Below are 19,487 nucleotides of genomic sequence, written 5' to 3'. Positions count from 1 at the left end.
CAATGGGCGTAATAGAAGTGCGGGCGAATCAGGTAAAAATGTATTGGAAACAACGTTATTGATTTTCCGCCTTCAACTCGAAACCAGTTTGATTTTTACTTTAGAAGTTCCACAGCTGTGGTAACAAAAATGTGGTAACCACGGATTTGGCAAAACTTTTTGTTTACACTTATACCGAGAGTCCCGAAATTGTTGATTTACTAATCCGTGACCCATATACGCATTTTGATTAATAGATACATTGCAAATAGTAGTACAGACTTATTACCTACTTTTGACACTCGACCTTTGAAACGACCTTTGGGTATGATTGATAGCTTTTTCAAAACGCGCGTGTTATCTATTTTAACCCAACGCGTCAAATTATAACTCGTGAATTATATTATGCATTTGTCTTCATTTATTATACCGAGAGTACATAAAAATAGACTTTGCAACAGTTCTTTAGACACAACATCGCGACTTATTTTAAATACGACATTTTACGTACCTTTTGCAATGTAATTGCCGTTTTTAATTAATATAATAATTGTTATAAGGAGTTCCCTATAGGTAATTTTTTCCAAATATTTATATACATACCCACGATTAAATGGTAGTGTTTTATCGGACCATCAGAGTACATCAATACATTTATTTATTTCCGTTCGTAAAAATACAGAATCGCTGATAATATAAAATATAAAATTTTGATGATCCATATTTATGTTTACTTTAAGAGGGTATCGGATAATAATTTATTTCAAAAAATACCACACACTCAGTTTGAATTTAAGCTAAAACATTAGAGTCTAACCTTTTCCTAACCAGAATAGTTACTTTTTAGAGAAACTAAGTGGTAAGGTACTTGATGTCTTGATGTACCTATTATTATTCAACATAATATGTACACGATACAGCATACTATATATTATACATTCTACACATTTCATTGAGAAGTAATAACATAACTTGATATCAAGATAATGTCCAAGTTAAAACATAAACGGTTTAATGGCAGATAATCTTTCGTATTCCACCGTGTTGTAAAACGGCAGCTGAGTATAGCCAACAGTGTAGTAAAATTGTTTTGAACTCATAAAAAGTGGCATTTACATCGTTTTTTTTTACTATACTGACTCTGATGGTTATTTTAGTATATGTACATATTTTACGACTATGCACAAGTAATTCGTCTCGATACAGTTTACCCTGTATTACAATATTATAAATAAAACTATTTTTATGATACTTATTAGTGTTAATACATATTTAAAACTAGGTCTCTAATTGTAATTTTAAACATATATTAATATTATTATTATTATTATTGGAGAGGAACTGGCTCAAGATAGGGATGGCTGGAGGCAATTGGTTGTTGCGTCAATGGACCTTAAAATAAAAAAAATTGCCAATGAACTTTTAAATTTCTGCTCTATGTGTCGTACATAATATTTTATACAACGTATCTATAATAGTATTTTTGATTACAAACATACTATCGCTTAAAATGTTCATTCATAATTTATGCCAATTTTAATATCAACAGCATAATTTCAACCGTAGGTCACGTTCATAATACAGTACAGACAATATTATCTATAATTTATGTACACATATATATTATACAAATATAAATAATAAATATATTATTTGTCAAAAACAATATCATATTATTATTGGGTTGCTCGATGTAGTTAATTTGTTTACGAAGATAAATGTATGCCGATAATTGTCGTATTCAAATACAATCACGGGTACGTATTATAATAAATACGTTCATTTTATACTTGGTATTTAAGACCATCAAAACTTTATTTAGAAAATATAAATACTTAAGTTACCCAGCGTGTTATTACAGTATATGCTTTACTGACAAAATAATAACTGTTGTGCTTTCGGTAACACTATTTAGCCATAATTAAGCATAATTATTTAATAATAATCGTTAAGAACTACATAAAAATCAACATCCGTAATTTACCTAGATAATTTAGGCTAGATACATATTTTATTTATGAAAAATATTTTTATCCTAGGTTAAGTTAGTACAACGTTTTTATCGATATAAAACATTAAACAATAAACTTTTACTAAATAAAAAACAAAGAATTAGACTTTTTATTTTAAATCAGATCACCGTTTCATCGTTATATTACAGCCAATATCGACTTCGGTTATTGAATTTTTTTTTTAGTAAGTACTTATTAGATTTGTTTTTACTTAAAATTAGATAATTAGATAATTAGATATATTCACTTCGTAATCGCAAATAACAACGTCAACAATAATATGCTTAATATTGGACTGCACAAACGTCAATAGAGGTAATGACTATTGTGTTTTTAATTTAATAATTATTTATTTAATTAAAATTATTTTTTTAATAATTTAATTAAATTTAATAATCCCTCATTTTTTTTTTTTTTGGGCGACCCACACTATCAACCCCGGATGCATGGCTGAACTGCCATGCACCCCGGCGACCGAACTGGCATAAAGTTAGCCATAGCCACTCTCGGTCAATACGCCATAAGCAAAAAAAAAATCCTTTAATCATCATCAACTATAGGCCAGTGGTTTGACGAATTAAATTTAATAGGCTGTTCAATTTTTACACAACTAATAATGATTATTTTTTAGAACCATTATTATAAATTAGAAATGTACTAATAATATATTGTTGCACAGCATGCATTCGTTTGATAACCATTTTTTTTATTTAAGCATTTCAATACATTTTTTTCGGATTTCGGCTGAACTATATTTTTCAGGTAACTTACTTTTAATCTTAGTTATTTGTTCGTGGTCGTTAAGTATACAATATCGTGACCGATCTTCGTCCGACTTCTTCGAAAAGATTTAAATGTAATACCGTCGGTCGATCACACTCACCTCTTGACGTTATAAAAAAAAAAACAATAAAAAAAGGGACACTAGCCGACTGCTGTGGTACCTATAAATTGTATAACACTGCTCGAGGGCTATAACATAAAATGTATAATATTATAAATTCTAAATGTATGTTATAATATATCAAATTCAACTCTCGTTTTATCGACATCGGCCGGTAATGTTGGCCGCCGTGAGTTTGACAGTGTTATTACACTGACAAGGGCGGCAAAAGCGTTTTACGATCGTCTAGAGAACTTTCACGGGTCAAACCCGTTTTTACCCCTCGAGCATATCGCAAAATATTATTGGGCTAATTCCGAATGAATAAAACAATGTAATAAGACAGTAGTTTCGCCCTGGCAGATGACACAAGCCGCACTGACAAATTCACCGTCCACCGAAATCTTGTGCCTTTTATCTGATCGTCTTCTGTCCGCCTCCACGTGTGGGTGGTCGTTCTTATTATGTCAAACAATACTAAAATACAACAACAGCCGCGATAATAATAATTTCGTGTGATCCAGATTCCATTTTCCAGACACACGAGACAGACCAAGGCAGTCGACATGCTATCCTCCGCCCCCGTCAGACAATTAAACTCTGTACCACAGCGCAGAACCATAATCCTATTGTAGCATCATAATATTTGGATTTAAACGAATAATCATATTATAATAATAAAAATATTTGATTCTCTCCTCTCTCTCTCCCCGTGAAATCATTTTAAACTCGTTAGCCACGACGGTTAGCGCATTATACACCGTTTGGTTGACGCTAAGAGAACCTGATTAATTGTCTCCGGAGATTATACGGTCGGATTCCTATATTATTACATTCACACTATATCATAACACACCGGAAAACGAATCGGACCAACTTTTGAAAGCGTAGTAATAATAGTATTACTACTGTACACACGAATGCGAGGAATATCACGTACAACAATAGGCCGCAATGTTTTTTCTTTAAATAAAAACCAATTAATCATCGTAAATTATATCTCCGGAGATACGGTCAATTACAATTACGGCTCGTTATCGACCCGTTGCTAGTCGATGATAAACCGACTAGTTAAATAATAATAACAATGATAATAATATGGGTATCGTTGGTACGGCAAGATGATAATTACAATGGTTAGTACCTACTGTAAACCGGAACCTGAATCTGTATTTTATAATATTAAAAAAAAAAAAAATCAAATGAATAACTTTAATTCAATCAACAAAATAAATAATTCAAACTATATTATTCAAAATTAGTTAAACATCTTGTAAGTAAAATAATTGTTGGCTAACTAGCCAACAATCATTTTATAGCTAAGTACATGATATGTATGGTTTTGGTTTGCCTAATTCAGTGTAAAGGTGACTTGCAAATTGTAATTACGGTTTAAACTTGTTTAGGAAAAGTTTAACTATTGCAAATTAATTATGTTCATGTATGCGAGAAATAAACAACTTTATGTTCATTGGCCAAAAATTGCTAAATGTGAAATTGATTGAAAACTATGTCCAAATTAATATAATTTCAAGATAATCGGAAAATATTCTTTATGAGTAAAAAAATTTCTCTAATATCCTAAAAAAACGTGAATTAATTAGATCATGATTTGTGTCCATTTACCCCATTCAGTCATAAAAAATATCATAATATATAAATCCATATTTTCATTATCACTTACAATTAGTGACGGATACAGGATGGATGTCTGTGCTGGTAATCGCCTTTTTCTATGCAGGTATAATATAACTATAATTACCAGTTAACTATAGTAGTCCAAAAAAATAATCTACTCTATTCTGTATAAATTATCCTTTTTTTTTTGTCAGAAATTAACGTGGCATGACATACATCCTGTATGTTTTGGGAATATTTATTAGGGGCTAGGTATGTTGAATGTTGATGTCAGTATATACTTAAGACCGAATTTTACTTTATACATAAGTTTGATTTATTTGCTTTTAAATCTAAACATTATAAGGATATTGTGACAATAATTGTCACAATATCTGTTAAATTAATTGAAGGGTTTAATTACGAATCAGAGTGACCGAATTTTACATAACTTTGGGGGTAAGATATATTGTTTGGTTAAGAAAATGGTATTTGTAAACAAATAGAGAAAATTAAATAAATATGTTTATATAAATACAAATGTTTATACCATATAACCATTTTATGATTATATCGATTGAAAATATTATTTACATTTCCCTTGTTATTTTTACAATTACTCCGCTTGTCCCTATAACAAACAGAAATAACTGATAAGTATGTATCAATACTAGGTTGAGTTACTTAATTTTCTTCCTAAAACAAATGTTTAATGTAATAATTTACTAGGCATATAAAGAAAATTTAAACGGTTTATTTTATAAATACTACTTTACAGATATTATAGAATAACATACTACAACAGTCAACTTTACACAACAAACCCGATTAAGTGGTTTTCATTAGATGGGAGATGACTCATTTCAATACAAACCCACACTCGTTCTAAAATATGCTTATTGCGAAATTGACGACTCTTCCTCTCTAAAGTAATATGATGATAAGAAATCACGTGCAAAAAACAGAACGGAAACGCTACTGTCGAATAACAAACTATTAAGCATTGTAATCGTATGCCAATATTTTACGGTATTAGGATATTGAAAACCTGATGACGTAATCCGGCAGTCGAATGTATATAATGCGAATACCATGTTATTTAATTGCCGCCGTCAAAACGTCTGGTCGCCCACACCGGTCGAACCACTCGAATAGAAAAGCTGATATTTGTATTTAACACAAAATGTACATATACCTACGACGGACCGTTTAATGGTGTATTTTGGACATGTGAAAAAATAAAAACTGATGACCTAAATTCGGCACAGATAAACAAACGTATCGTCTTGGCCGGTCCTAAATCCATTAGTCATTTCCCGTATATGCTTTTGTAAAAACATAATATAGTATTTATGTGTGTGCATTTTATGCAAGTATGTGTGTGCAGTGTGTGTGTGTGTGTGTGTGTGTGTACTGTGTTACTGGAGCAGCTGAAATGCGATGACAGGCGTATTAGCCGCGGATGGCCATAGGCTTACCCCGTGACTGCAAACCGAAAACCGTGACAATACATTTATATATATATATATATACACGTCAGGGTTGCACGCGAGGAGGGTTGTAAACATGAAAATTAGAAGAGAAAAAAAACAAATAAAGAGGAAGCTCGGTTTATATAGTGTATAAATATAAATACAGAAAATCGCCTAGCCGAGGGAAACTGACCGACAATAAATAAATACTGTTTGTCATGACAACAGTTAGCACCCCGCCGTCGGCCAAAGGGGATGAAGTGAAGTATAAATCAAACGGAAATGCCCGACGCCAGTTTTTGTCATAATTCGCGCAAAATTGTTCGGTTAACCGACGTCAATTTGTCAACTGGCACATTCCGACCGTGAAATTCACTTATTCCGCATAATATTGTTATCAAAATCAACTCGGCGACGCATTTACTTACACTGCGTGGGTCACGAGGAGTCGACAAATTTACATACATTTATGCGTTTTGTACACAGGACTGTCAATTCCTCGTGACGCACCCTGTACTCCAGATATCGTTCCGGGGATAATAATGCAACTGATTGACGCCCTGAAAAAGGAAAACTACAAAAACAAAACTTTTGTCCTATATCAAATCAAAAATCTGTCGACACGATATTTCATTGCGGACAAATAATACCAATTCAGTTAAATTTGTTTTATTTGTTGTTTAGAACCAACTCCTCGTCGCAATATTTACATAGAAAAATACACACATTGGTCATTCGCGAACAAGCGACACTCGGCGTAGGAATATTTGTGTTATTTAATAAGTGCAGATTTGATTTGTTACGACAAAAAGGAAAGTACATCAGTCATCCGCAAAAACGAACGTGAAATGTTTAAATATTATGGGGAATAAAAAGATTATGAGTTGAGTCGATGTCGATTTAATATGATAATAATTCTACTACATTGAAACAAGCCGTTTAATGAGATAAACTTAAATTATTTTTATTATTCTGTTTTTATGTTTTCTTTACATTTGTTTTAGACAAGACATCTATCCGTGGAAATATATTGTTTAAGACAATACACAAAAAATAATAACAGTAATACATATCTATTTAATGAATACCTACAGCTGACCTTATAGCGGCTATAGCACGACTTACTAAAAAAACAGGTTTGATGAGATTTTAAAAAACCAATTTTGATTTTAAAAAATATATAGCTTAAGCTAATTTGATATACGAACCGTCTGGAAATTATTCCTAGTTAATACAATACTGTATAAAACAAATTCAACTATTTTTAATACCATTTATAAAAGAGGCAATTAACTACTTTTTTTTTAAACTGTAAATTTTATACTATAATTTATGGTCTAGCGAGGATTAATTATAGATGCATAATTTGACTTACGATTGAAGTGGGAATTTCCTGTCTGTCTATCATACGCCCAACATTGGAATTTAAACTTATTTTTTGTCCATCAATTTACCGTTATGAATAGAAATCTTAAAACAAATTTGAATTTATCACGGAGTTTACTCAATCTTAACATAGATAAATTCTAAAGAATTACTTAATTATTATGGTACTTGTAAATATTTACAATATTACAAGAACATGGACGTATGATCTTAATACACAATTAATTACAAAGATATTGAAAATTGATATCGTCGTATAATTGACTTTACATTTTATGGTTAGCTTTAAAATTTGTAATTGAATGCTACTACTTTATACTCCTCATAATAATATACTGCATAATATTTTAATGAATATTTCAAATAAATTGAAAATATCACTATACAAAATAATTTCTATGGTATTATTTAACACTCGCAAGTATGTGATCAATAGCATTAAGAATTGAAAAGATTAACTAAACATACCGAGGGGAGCGAAACATAAAACAAGGGATATTCCATAACTCATTTACTCATTCATAAAATATAATTATGATCAATTATTGACATTTCTAGTGTTCTAGATTTATTTCTATTCATCTCCTAGCGTCACTTTAAACGTTAGACATAACGTAAATGTTATTATTTTTTTTTTAACATCTATTTTCTATTGTCTATTGTAATTACAGTTGGGAGTTATTTTCCTTTTCACATTTCATTACCACGGATGAATTAGGGGTTCTTTTACATTTAAAACAGTTTTTTCACTCAAACGATTAGTAGCCGACTGACTGATGTTGATGACACCACCGGATCTTTCACACATACATACCCACGCACACATGACACATAATATTACATATAGCATAAAGTATAAACACTCCGTGGGGAATGTGCATTCACCTTAGAAGCAGCTCTCAACACATCCAGCATGACTTGAACTTGCTTTGAACGCGTTGTTTCTTTGTGCTTGTTTACGCAACCACTAATACTCGGGTCGATAATGTATAATATTCTGTATTTTTTTTTTCACCGACATGAAAGTATAAAGACATTTGAAAAATTGTTCAAACACGCCGCTTTGACTGGAGCAGACAGTTCAACCTCTTTGGAATTTACTTGTTAAACGCGTATAATTAGCACAATAAATCTTGTACGACTTTTTAATAGTAACCGCCTGATCTGGGTCGAATTAACATAAAAAAAAACCACGTTGTTGATCGTCTGAGCGTTAGATAAAAAACAATTATTATACTGGGGGGGGGGTCTTTAAAAACATTTAAAAAAAGGGAGACTTCTTGAACCTCGGGCGTTTGTCAAAATTTGGCATGTTATACACAACACGTACGCGATACCTAAACCAGTTTGAAGTTTCTATTAAATTTTCCAATAATAATAATCTCAATAACTTTTCCACAAAAATGTTTAGGTAAATAAAATTATTAAAATATAATTACCGAGTCCCGGCAAACCGTGCTTCAAATTCACTAGTTTTCATGTTATATGTCAGCTACCACAGCCGCGGTATTTGGATAACGTCACGATCAACGCATTGAACAATCAAAACGTCGTACCAAAATTAATACTTTGCATCGCGTATGTTGAAGTGTTTTTTTAATATTATTAGGCAACGCAAAAATTTAAATATTGTAATTTTCGATGAATAAAAACAGATTAATATGTTTGCATTTCAATGATGTTTGTCGACGGGTGTGCATTTATCTAACAACGACAATGTGAATATTTATTGTCGATAGTTCTGAGTTTGCGAATTCCATTTGAAGCGTTCATACGTGTATGACAGTTTTACTATCTGTCAATAAAGGGTTTTAAGATATTATTTTGTTGTACATTTTAAAATAAAATATATCGATTTACTCCAAGTTCGGAATGAGTAATAAAAAATAATGTTAAATTTTTATTTTAAAAAATCCTCTTGAACTAATCCAGTTAATCGGCCCATTTGTTTTATTTTTCGCATGCATAATGACGACACGTCAACACTCGGAAGACTGAACCGGACACAAGTATTCAAGGGTTAATTGATTTATGCCAATTTAACACAGACCAGAGACCACGAGCATCTATTTTCGGAGCCGTCTCGACAGCTTAATGTGTGCATGGGTATTATATTATAAATAATTCGCGCGTTACCACAGCGAACACATTAAAAAACACTGAGGCAGGTTTTGTGTGGCCGCGGCCCATGAAATGACCTCTTCCTCAGCACCAACAATGTGTACCACGAGTACACATCAGTTGAGTTTCATTGCCGTTTTTCATTCAAGTACCGCTTGACCTCTTATTACATCACTGTTTCGCGTACTCCATACCTGGGGTACGTACCCCCTATCTACTGAGAGCAAGAGACAAACTGATTAGATTCCAATATGAAATGGACCGTTCACAGATGCCGTGGTGATTTTTTACTCGGATGTGCGATAACAATAATTGTTATTTGTTTATTAATAGGCTCACGATTGCAATTTGCACCTGTTACGAGTGACGTCACGCCGACCGATCGGACTAAGTCCATTGCATGCCATCGCCGCTGTCTACCGTGTAATAATTATAAATTTATATTTTATTTATAAAAGAATAAATTACAATCTAGGTACAAAAATAGTATTACAATGAGTAAATCAACTATTCCTAACACTACACGATATGACGACTTGTAAGAAGACCCCGTTCGTTGACACTACTTCTCAATATGAATATGAAAGATTTGATAGATAAAAAGTAATAAACTTTACTATGTAATTAACTAATCGTATTATACTGTATTTGTATAAAGAATATATTGTATAATATCAAAAGCCTGTTTTTATTTCTATGGCAAAAAAATATTTTTTTTTTAATAACATATATATACTTCCCCAACCGTTTAATATAAATCAAATTCTATTATTTTTCGCGTACCCCCAGGGGTTGAGAAACACCGTACTATACATACAATAATAATATTATAGTGATGATGTAGTGCGTATATTATGTTAGATAAATTACAAAGTCTATTCCGGCGTCGAGACGACTACAGGCGTTTATATATTAGTATTATTATTATTATTAAATAGTAATTATTATCATAGCGTACAAATCTAATGGACACGAACGTCGGCCGGCGATCTTGGGATGTGTGTACACAGTGCAATATAATAAATCATAATATACCTACCAATGTCTTCGTCGAAACGTGCGCGCAAATCGATGCGGCGGCCGGGTGCAGCTTCGGTTTTGCTTTTTTAATTTTTTTTTTTTCTTCATACTTACTCTTTAAACCCATTGACCCAGGATTTTTTAACCGACTTAAAGCGGACAGTGTAATTTGTATGCGTCCCGGCGTTCACAAAAGGAGTGCGTGCAGTAGGACTCGTGGGAATGCGCGCGACAGACACACGGGAAGAATTAAGAAAGGAACGACGTCCGAGACCCGGCCAAACATTAATTATCTAAGCTCGCCAGCCGTAAAAAAGCGAATTTTCAATAGGTCTCCCAGGGTCGCCGGTGTCAACGCGATAGGTCAGCAGAAAAAACAACATTTTTTTTTACAGTGGAATGAGGCATCAGTGCATCTACGACCGTTTGATTGGTTTCCGGCCATCCAACACACGAGAAAACGAATTAACTTCTAGCATATAAAACCATCCGGAGAGCTTTAAAATTGTAATAAAATATAATATTAACAATAGCTGTTTATGCGGAGTGTTAAAAATTACCAAGCCAAGTTCAGATAGCTACAGGTTACGCGACATGAACGTCAAGGCTTCGTTTCTCCTTTGTCGAGAAGGAGAAGGTCTAATGCCGTGTTCCAGTTTAACACTGTAGCTAACATGAAGATCGCGGGTATCTCTCACACCGGCTATACTATAGGTAACTGATGTTTTAAGAAAAAACTCCTCTTACGTACCATGGGTGTCTCGCATTGCGTGATTCTCAAGGAACCGCGTGTGTCACTGGTACCTCAAAGTTATTTAAAGTTGCTCTTGGTACACCCGTGTCTCTCATGGCAAATACAATGAGTTTTTAGAAAATAGGTCTGGTAGCCAGCGTGTTAAAACACATAACAGTCAGAAACATCATAACATAAACACAACGATGTAGCTTAATACTTATTAAATTAATTTTTACACGCTATTTAAATACAACCTTTATAAGTTAAATTTAAATATAATATTTGAATTCAAACATGGGTAACTTTTTTAGTACATAGAAAACTTATAATTTCGTATATTTTATAATCTAATTTTTTTTTTCATTTATATGTTTCCTGCCAACAGCGAAAATAAATTATTTTTAAACTATTTTCGCTGCATATTATTCAAGTCGATGTATTATCCAGATTTTATTGAACTAGTGTATCTAGCCTCTAACGCATGTGTAAGACATGTTTAATCAGTCTTGAAAAAAACTTCAAATATTTATAGTCATGCCCATAATTTAAATATACTAGGTTATTGCATTTCTACCCCTTCTTCATCGATATTTTTATAAGGGTTAGCCAATTAAATTCATTTATTTTACAAAGGTATTATTTGTATATTTATCAAAAAAACAATGATGTACCCTTACGCTGCCATTTTATGAATTGATAATATAATAAAGTAGGGATATGCAATAACCTTGTATATTTAAGCCATGGCCATGCCGATTGCCAGTTAATTGAAATTTTGAAAACTTTGGATATTTTCCAGCCATTTCCATAGGAAACCCATAATTTTTTGGGACCATTTGCTGCCAAGTTAACATTATATGAAGCATACAAAATAGTTTTATTAATGTTAGTTTTAATCGAAACGTGGGTGTGTTTAACATACTATATTTTAATGATCGATCGTAGTAGTTTCCAAACAATATAGTCTTTATTAGACACTTATGGTCTTATGTTCGCAAGTTACTCAAGGTCGTCGGCTATTTAAAACTAAAATTGCACCTCTTAGATAATAATACAGTTGTTATAATCTTAATTAGCCCAAAGGAATCTTCCGCGTGGTCGACCCCAAACGAATTAATCATGGAAATCTTCAAGCATAGAATTAAGAAGCCCGTCTGTAACTAACTGCCTTAAGTATGTACGTGTCTATAATTATTACAATGTTGCCCAGACAGTCCTCAACCAATCATTAACGTCCCAGTGCCGAATGTTTTAAAAACCATAAATATATTATTATTCATTTATAATACTATTATTCCAAATGATATCACGGTTTTTTGGCGTTTTGATTGATACTTTAACAAGAACTGCTCGAAATTGCCCAACTACATGAAAAAACAATAGTTAGACGGTGGACCAATTTAAATTATGGTTAGTATAGAATCACAATAAATTAATAGTTGGAATAACTAAATAAATAGTCGGTGAAATAAATGTTTAAGTTAATTCCAACTATAAATTGATTATGTCTCTATATTAACCATAATTTTAGATGGTCCAACTAAGTATTTTTTTTCGTAATGAAATATAGTTGACGCCAAAGTTATTAATTATCGTATACATTTTATTTTTTTTTTTTGTATTGTTTGCCTACAGTGACTCATTCGCCGGTGGAAAAATAAAACCTATCATAACGTAACGTCTATATTGTTGTAAAGGTGATGTATGTATTAATCTTTCAAATTTTAAATGCTAGAAACGACCTCGGAAAAATTTATCTCATTGCTAATAATCTACGGGAGATCTTTGTGAGTTGTTGATTTTTGATATCTAAATAAGGTCGGAGAGTAACGTGTAAATATTAATATACAGATACTAGTTAATGTAAATACACGAGCATAATAATTCAATTGAAACACAATAAGTATGAGGCCCAAATGTCTTAATTAAGACATCACTACACGCCATATACTATAATAATCGTGTGATAGACAAAAAAAGTTACCGGCGGCACATTGATTGTAATATCAATTTATTGTTCTTGCACCGAAACATACCCTCGGGCATAGCTTATAATGAAATTTCAATTGAGAAACACCATAATTAAAAATTATTCAACAGCTATAACCTTTCGGATAGATTTGATATATTTTTTTAAATATATTTTTATAATTATAAATCATGGATGGTGCCGGGACGCCCATGACATTATGTAATCGTTTAAAATAAATATACTCGTATACCTAATAAATAATATTTTCATGTTTCAGCGCGATATCGAAAATATTAAGTAACAATTTTATAATAAAAAAAATTACAACTTAGTTACGCGATGTAATAAAAGTTTTTTCTTTCATTCAAAACCAGAGGATGTGCACTAATCATATAACAGAACTCGGTACTCATGTAAACAAACGCTTGCATAACTGTATTTTTATGTATTCAATATGTATTTTATCTTTGTTAAATTTACAAAAAAAAAACTATATTTTTACACGATTAGGAATAATTAAATCTTATAAATATAATTTATAAGTATTTTGAATTTCCTTATTTTCCAAATAAATCATCCAGCTTAATCGTACAGGGAAACAAAATTATTGTAAGCCCAAAGAGATCAGTGTTTAAAAAAAACGATTATTTTTATGACTATCCTAAATTATAAGTGAACGTGGATTTGGTAATATGATAATTAAATTTGAAATAAACTTATAAACGTACTAGCGGATACTCCCATAAAAAAAAAATCGTATACTAGAGGATCGTCAAAGAAATAACTTTGAAAATCACGTTTACTTTATAGGTATACAGTGTATTTAAGAAAAAGGGCTAGTTTTATGTTATACTGCCAATATTGAACTACCTCGATATTATATCCACTATACTTTTAGGTGCTTTTCATAGCTAATTTATAGATTTTTAATAGCCTATTTTATTGATTTTGAATAGGGCATTAGTTTATTTATTTTGATGTTGATAACTGACGAATGACAACGATGGTAGACTTATAGATTGGCACTTTAATAGTTTTTCTCTGCAGTCGACATTCGACTGATCGAAAATTAAAGTGTGTCTATTAAAGTAAAGTAGCCGTTATTACCTTATCGAAGAGGGTGTTGTCTCCGTCCGACCGATTCCAGTGTCTAAATCGGACCACCTTGTGCTTGAGCTCGTCGTCTTCTTCGTCGTCGTCATCGTCGTCGTTGTCTTCGCCACCCTCGTCGTCATCCTCGGGCAACGCGGTGGACGCCGTTGTGGACCGCATCAGCAGGCCCCTGTCCGTGGTCAGCACCGGTGACTGCGACCTGTTGCCACCCAGGCCCATCCTGTCCTGCAGGAATTTGTCGAGTTTCGAGAACCGATTGTTGGTGGCGTAGTAGCCGTCCACCCCGTTGGACAACGTTTGCGCTCGGACCAAAAGCGCGGCCAACGTCAACACACCCAACGCGGCCGTGGCCGTCATAACGTTAATATGCGAGCTCGGGCTAAACTCAGTCCAGTCAGATATGTAAACCCCGCCGCGGTAGGAAAGGAGTAAAAAATGCAAATTGAGGGATAACGAGTATTCAGTAATGGGACTTGAACGCGATCGGCGAGGACGGGTACGCGGTCGGCGAGCACGTGGATGCGCGTGTTCGGGGCTCTCGATGGCACATGATCGGACACCGGTCGTGCGGGTACGCGGACGAAACAGAACTGTTGTAGCGCGCGACGCTGCGGTTTTATTTCCCAAGTTGCAGTGGCCGCCGCCGCCGTCGCCCCGTTGTGGATTACACGCACGCAGCTGCTCGGTCGGCCCCACCGCGTTCAAAACAGCAGTTTCACGCGCTCGCGTCAGAAGGGCCCCCTTTGATAGACGTGGCTGCCGAGGGGCGTGGGGGCACCTTACGGCCATCCGCAAATTTCTGGCGTCGAATCTTCAGCGCAAACACAACCGGACCTAGAACAATACGTTTTTGTTTCCACTTGTATTTGACCATTTAGCTTATCAATCGCTGTAGTTTACCTATCAGATAAGACCGGTCTCGGGAGAATTTTCAGCTCACGACTATTACCACAATACAATGCATAATATGATTTTAAAAATCGATAAAAATAAATAGTGTTGCGCATGTTTCATATTGTGCATTATAAGCCGAGAGACGTTTAGCGGCGGCTAAGTACATTTGAACGCAGTCCTAAGCGTGTATTCGTGAGAAAATTTTAGGTATTTTTCTATTTATTTTTTGACATTTATCGATCATCAAACATATGGTATTATGCATTTAAATGTTGACTATGTATGGTATACAACATAAAGTCGAAAACAAACAGGTGATGTGTTGAGAAGAAACTGAGTTCCTTCGAGGAGGAACTGATAGGACACACCTCCGCATTGGCAGAGATCCGAGGGACTTAGCTCCCCCAAAAATTATTGCAAAATATAAACATTTTGAACAGTTTTATGCTTATGTTTGTAAAAAAAAAAAAAATTTAGGAAACATTGAAAAAATATAATTTAGAACAGATAGCTGATGATTTGATTTCCGTAGAAACGTCTCAAACCAAAATAAATCTAATGTCTGTGTTCTGTCTGTAATTCATAATTCTCCATTATTCCTCATAATTAGTCAATAATTCAAGACACCATTAGCATCGATGATTTAGGACTTAAGAGACCTTTATTCGGGACCAATTTAGCCTAGAACTAAGGTAACCAAAATTTAAAAAGAATATTTATTTATTTTCAACCTATTGGTATGGCCTATTTACATTTTGTCACTTGCTATCAGAATTGTGAAATCCATTCAAATATTTATTGTACAATTCATTTAAAAAGAATTAATCATAACATTTTAAAATTTAATGATTATTCTAATAAAAGAAAAATACAAATAAAATGTCTACAATTTATTCACATAAAAAAAAAATACGTAGTCATACTATTCCTAATAGGTATAATTTTTATTGTAAAGGTAGTAGGTAGGGTTTTACCTACTGCGTAAAAATTTATAATACCATTTTTTAAGTTTATTTTAGTGTGCTAGTTTATAGTAAGCAGACTTTACGATTAGCATGGCCTACCTATAAGTCATGTAAAAACCAAAAGGTTTATTTATTTCTCATTTTTTTTTTTTTTGCGATTAAAGATTATTGCTTTTTTAAGTGTAAACTAAGCAATATAATGTTATTGTGAAATTAATAATTCCTCATGGTGTTTATTTCATTTGCATTCATGAATTATTACAATGCAGCGATGGCCGTATGATTGTTAATAACTTAAAACGATGATGACTAATTTAATAGAAACATTCTCGAAAGCGCTGTGACAAACGACGAGTATAATAGCTTAATATTTCATAATTGTTTTTTTACAATTAATTTCTTTTATACTGCTACCGGGCGTGATCATTTAATTTAAATATATGTTCATCCGGTACCGTTGATTATTGATATTGAGTTCAATGTCAAAGAAATTCTATTTGTTAGGGAAATTTGTTTCTTATGAAATTGTGTTTATAATCGTCATATGAAAGCAGGTTGATTGGTAATATTAAAATAATCATTTTTTATCATTTATTTGCAGCAATTAACTTTTGTTCGCCAAAAAATATAAATGTTTGTATAATTAATAAATTCTTTGAAGTAACTGTTATACAATGTATAGTTTTATTAGTCACGGGAAACCCGTGTAGATAATAAATAATACCTGATGATAAACTTAATCTTATTTCAAAGTCAAAAAACCACATTTCTTTTATTGATCGTTCTAATTTTCAGAAATCGACGGAAGACCTTCAGTTTGTGAAATTTCCAAATAACTAGGTAACCTTGATAGAATGTTTTAAACTAAATTTACCTTGTAATTACTAATTTCTGGGAACAATTTGAATATAAATGTATGTATTATCTCAGTTGTTATCCATCGACTAAATCGCGATGAGTGCATATCATTATAATGTACCTGCTTTTGAGTTTCTTTATGGCCTCCTCCCGGCTCATTCGTGAAGTTTATAATAGTTATTACTCATTAAATTATTACCTTTAACCTTAAAAAATGTCAGTGAAAAGGATTAGATAGTTTTTATAGAAAGTAAAATACACCATTCAATTAAAAAATGTTGTTTATTAATAGTTAAACGAAAAATACAGTATAAGTGAATTAAGAAATTGTGATAATCAGAAATTTACAGAGAGAAAGAGTATTTTACTGGCGTTACTATTTATATGACCTAAAGTAAAAAAGAAATAATACAGTGTTTTTAAGAGAAGGGGCCAATGGATGACGAGTTTTCAACATTCAACAGACACGGCAGAACTTTTCAAAAGTGAATATTAAAAAAAAAAAATGAGATAATTTCCCCATAATTTTTTGACAATCGAATAAAAAGTGTTGAGGTCTAAGCAAACTGTAAGGAAAACCCATGTTAAAATTCCGATAACTTAACGAGACATTATCCTTTTTGCCGTAGTCGTTTTTTACAATCAAAACAATTTTTTTCGAATATTATCTAAAACCCATATTGTCATCATCATCAGCCTTAAGGCTCAACTCTGCCATATCATGAGATGATGGTTTCTAGATGGATTCGTTGTCCGGACGGGTTGCCAGTCCGTCGCCGGAGAGGGGGATTACCTATATTGTACATTTATACCACTTAATAATAGCCAGATATGGGTCCAACAGTATCAGGTGTCTTATTTAAAATAAGACTTACATGTTCGGTCAAATACAAGTGGTCTCTCATATTTCCTACAGGAGGATGGTTTCTTCGCCTAATTAAACAAAAGTATAATATAAATACTAAAAACATTTAAGTATTTATTTTTGGTAAAAAGAACTTGATATCATCGAAAATGAAATCAATGTATGCGTAATACTAGACAGTCGGTCGCGTAGGTTTCAAAGACATCAAAGTAGGTAACATAAAGCTCTAAATTAGTTTTTTTTCGATGTCAGTCTACAAATGAAATAAACTAATATTTATGGTTACTAGATTTTTGGTTGCCTATTCTCGGGATTAGTATAATAATCGTTAAAATTAATAATGCTCTTTTACCCAACATAGGTCGAACATTTGAAAACGGTTAAGCCAGGATAACACAGCTCATGTAAGTAATAGACAGAGATGGACAAAACTAAATTAAACGACAAATATCTACTAAAAAAATAAAATAACGGTTTATTTAATTTTATATATTCTAGCTGAGGTAATCGTGAGACATTTATCCGAGCTACTCGAGTTGACGATAAAATCTGCACTTATCAAGCTTTGAAAAAGTCAATTGAAGACATAAATAATTTCATCAAAGTGTTACAAGCCTACTTGAAAAAACTGCTAATGACTAAAAGAGTTATGCTGGAGTGAGAGTATAATTCGCCAAATTGAATAAATCCCTAATAGTTTGAATACCTAGTTGTTTTAACAGTTTGTTGTGATATTCCTTTAATTATTTTTGTTTGACTTCTCCGAGACGTTATCATACTATACAGTAGAAATCGTATAATATATGTAATGACAATGAATAGCAGAAAACCCACTAACACTGAAAAATGGACTTTTTAAACGTTTTATTAAACATTATAATATATTGTTTATGAACGAGCAAAGCCCATTAAATACAAAATGTTGCAAAATGTTTAATATCAAAATGGACGTTGTGTGATCATATTTGAGTATTATACAATGCCTCAATGGATAACGGAATATAGTCTATACAATAGTTTATTACACTCCAGGACGGGGTTTGTTCGTACTACCAATCTCCGTTGGGCTAAAAGACACCTGTCTAGATGTCACTCCAAATGAAGTGAGTCCCTATAGTGGAGGACGCTTATGTAGTTTTGGCATTTGAACTGCGAGAAATGTCGCTCTATGTCGGGAATCAACCCTGTTTATATAAACTACGGTTTAATCTGGAAGTCGAAAGCCTCATGCCCGTTTTTAGGGCATGGGGGTAGGAATGAAAATAAGGAGGGGGCTAGAAAAAAATTCAAATTTATTATAATATATTGGAAAAATAAACATAGAAATACACTCTTAATGCATACGATTTTATAAGTATACAAGGGAGAGCCTTCAGCCTACCTTGTTCGTATTTCCCGAACACTATGTTGATACCTCCCTCAAACACCCAAGACTGTAAAATGTTTTCAAAAAATATGTAGGCCGACAAAACTACCTAACAAAAAAAATATTCTTAAATACTGTATTAATAATTATAGTTTAAGCTTTAAAATTATATTTTTCAAAATATTGCCTATACTAAACTCCTTAGTAGTCGTTTAACGTCCTAAGTTG

At 32.6% G+C, this 19,487-nt stretch overlaps 1 protein-coding gene across 1 annotated transcript in view; it reads right to left on the bottom strand.

Moving 5' to 3' along the window:
• LOC126846430 (uncharacterized) overlaps positions 1-14,921 on the bottom strand; it is a 36,343-nt gene extending 21,422 nt beyond the window's left edge. The window contains exon 1 of the mRNA XM_050585814.1: positions 14,306-14,921. Coding sequence (XP_050441771.1) covers positions 14,306-14,668 — 363 coding nt within the window. The 5' untranslated portion in view covers positions 14,669-14,921. The remainder of the gene's footprint in view (positions 1-14,305) is intronic.
• Positions 14,922-19,487: the final 4,566 nt, after the last annotated feature.

The sequence above is a fragment of the Adelges cooleyi genome, unplaced genomic scaffold (genome assembly GCF_023614345.1).
Source record: "Adelges cooleyi isolate 19-005CV unplaced genomic scaffold, UGA_ACOO_1.1 ACOO_flye_CR_arks_rails_tigmint_CR_PRNA_9, whole genome shotgun sequence".
NCBI classification, from domain to species: Eukaryota; Metazoa; Arthropoda; class Insecta; order Hemiptera; family Adelgidae; genus Adelges; species Adelges cooleyi.
Note: the sequence above shows the minus strand (reverse complement) of the source record. Positions and strands in the feature narration are given on the sequence as shown.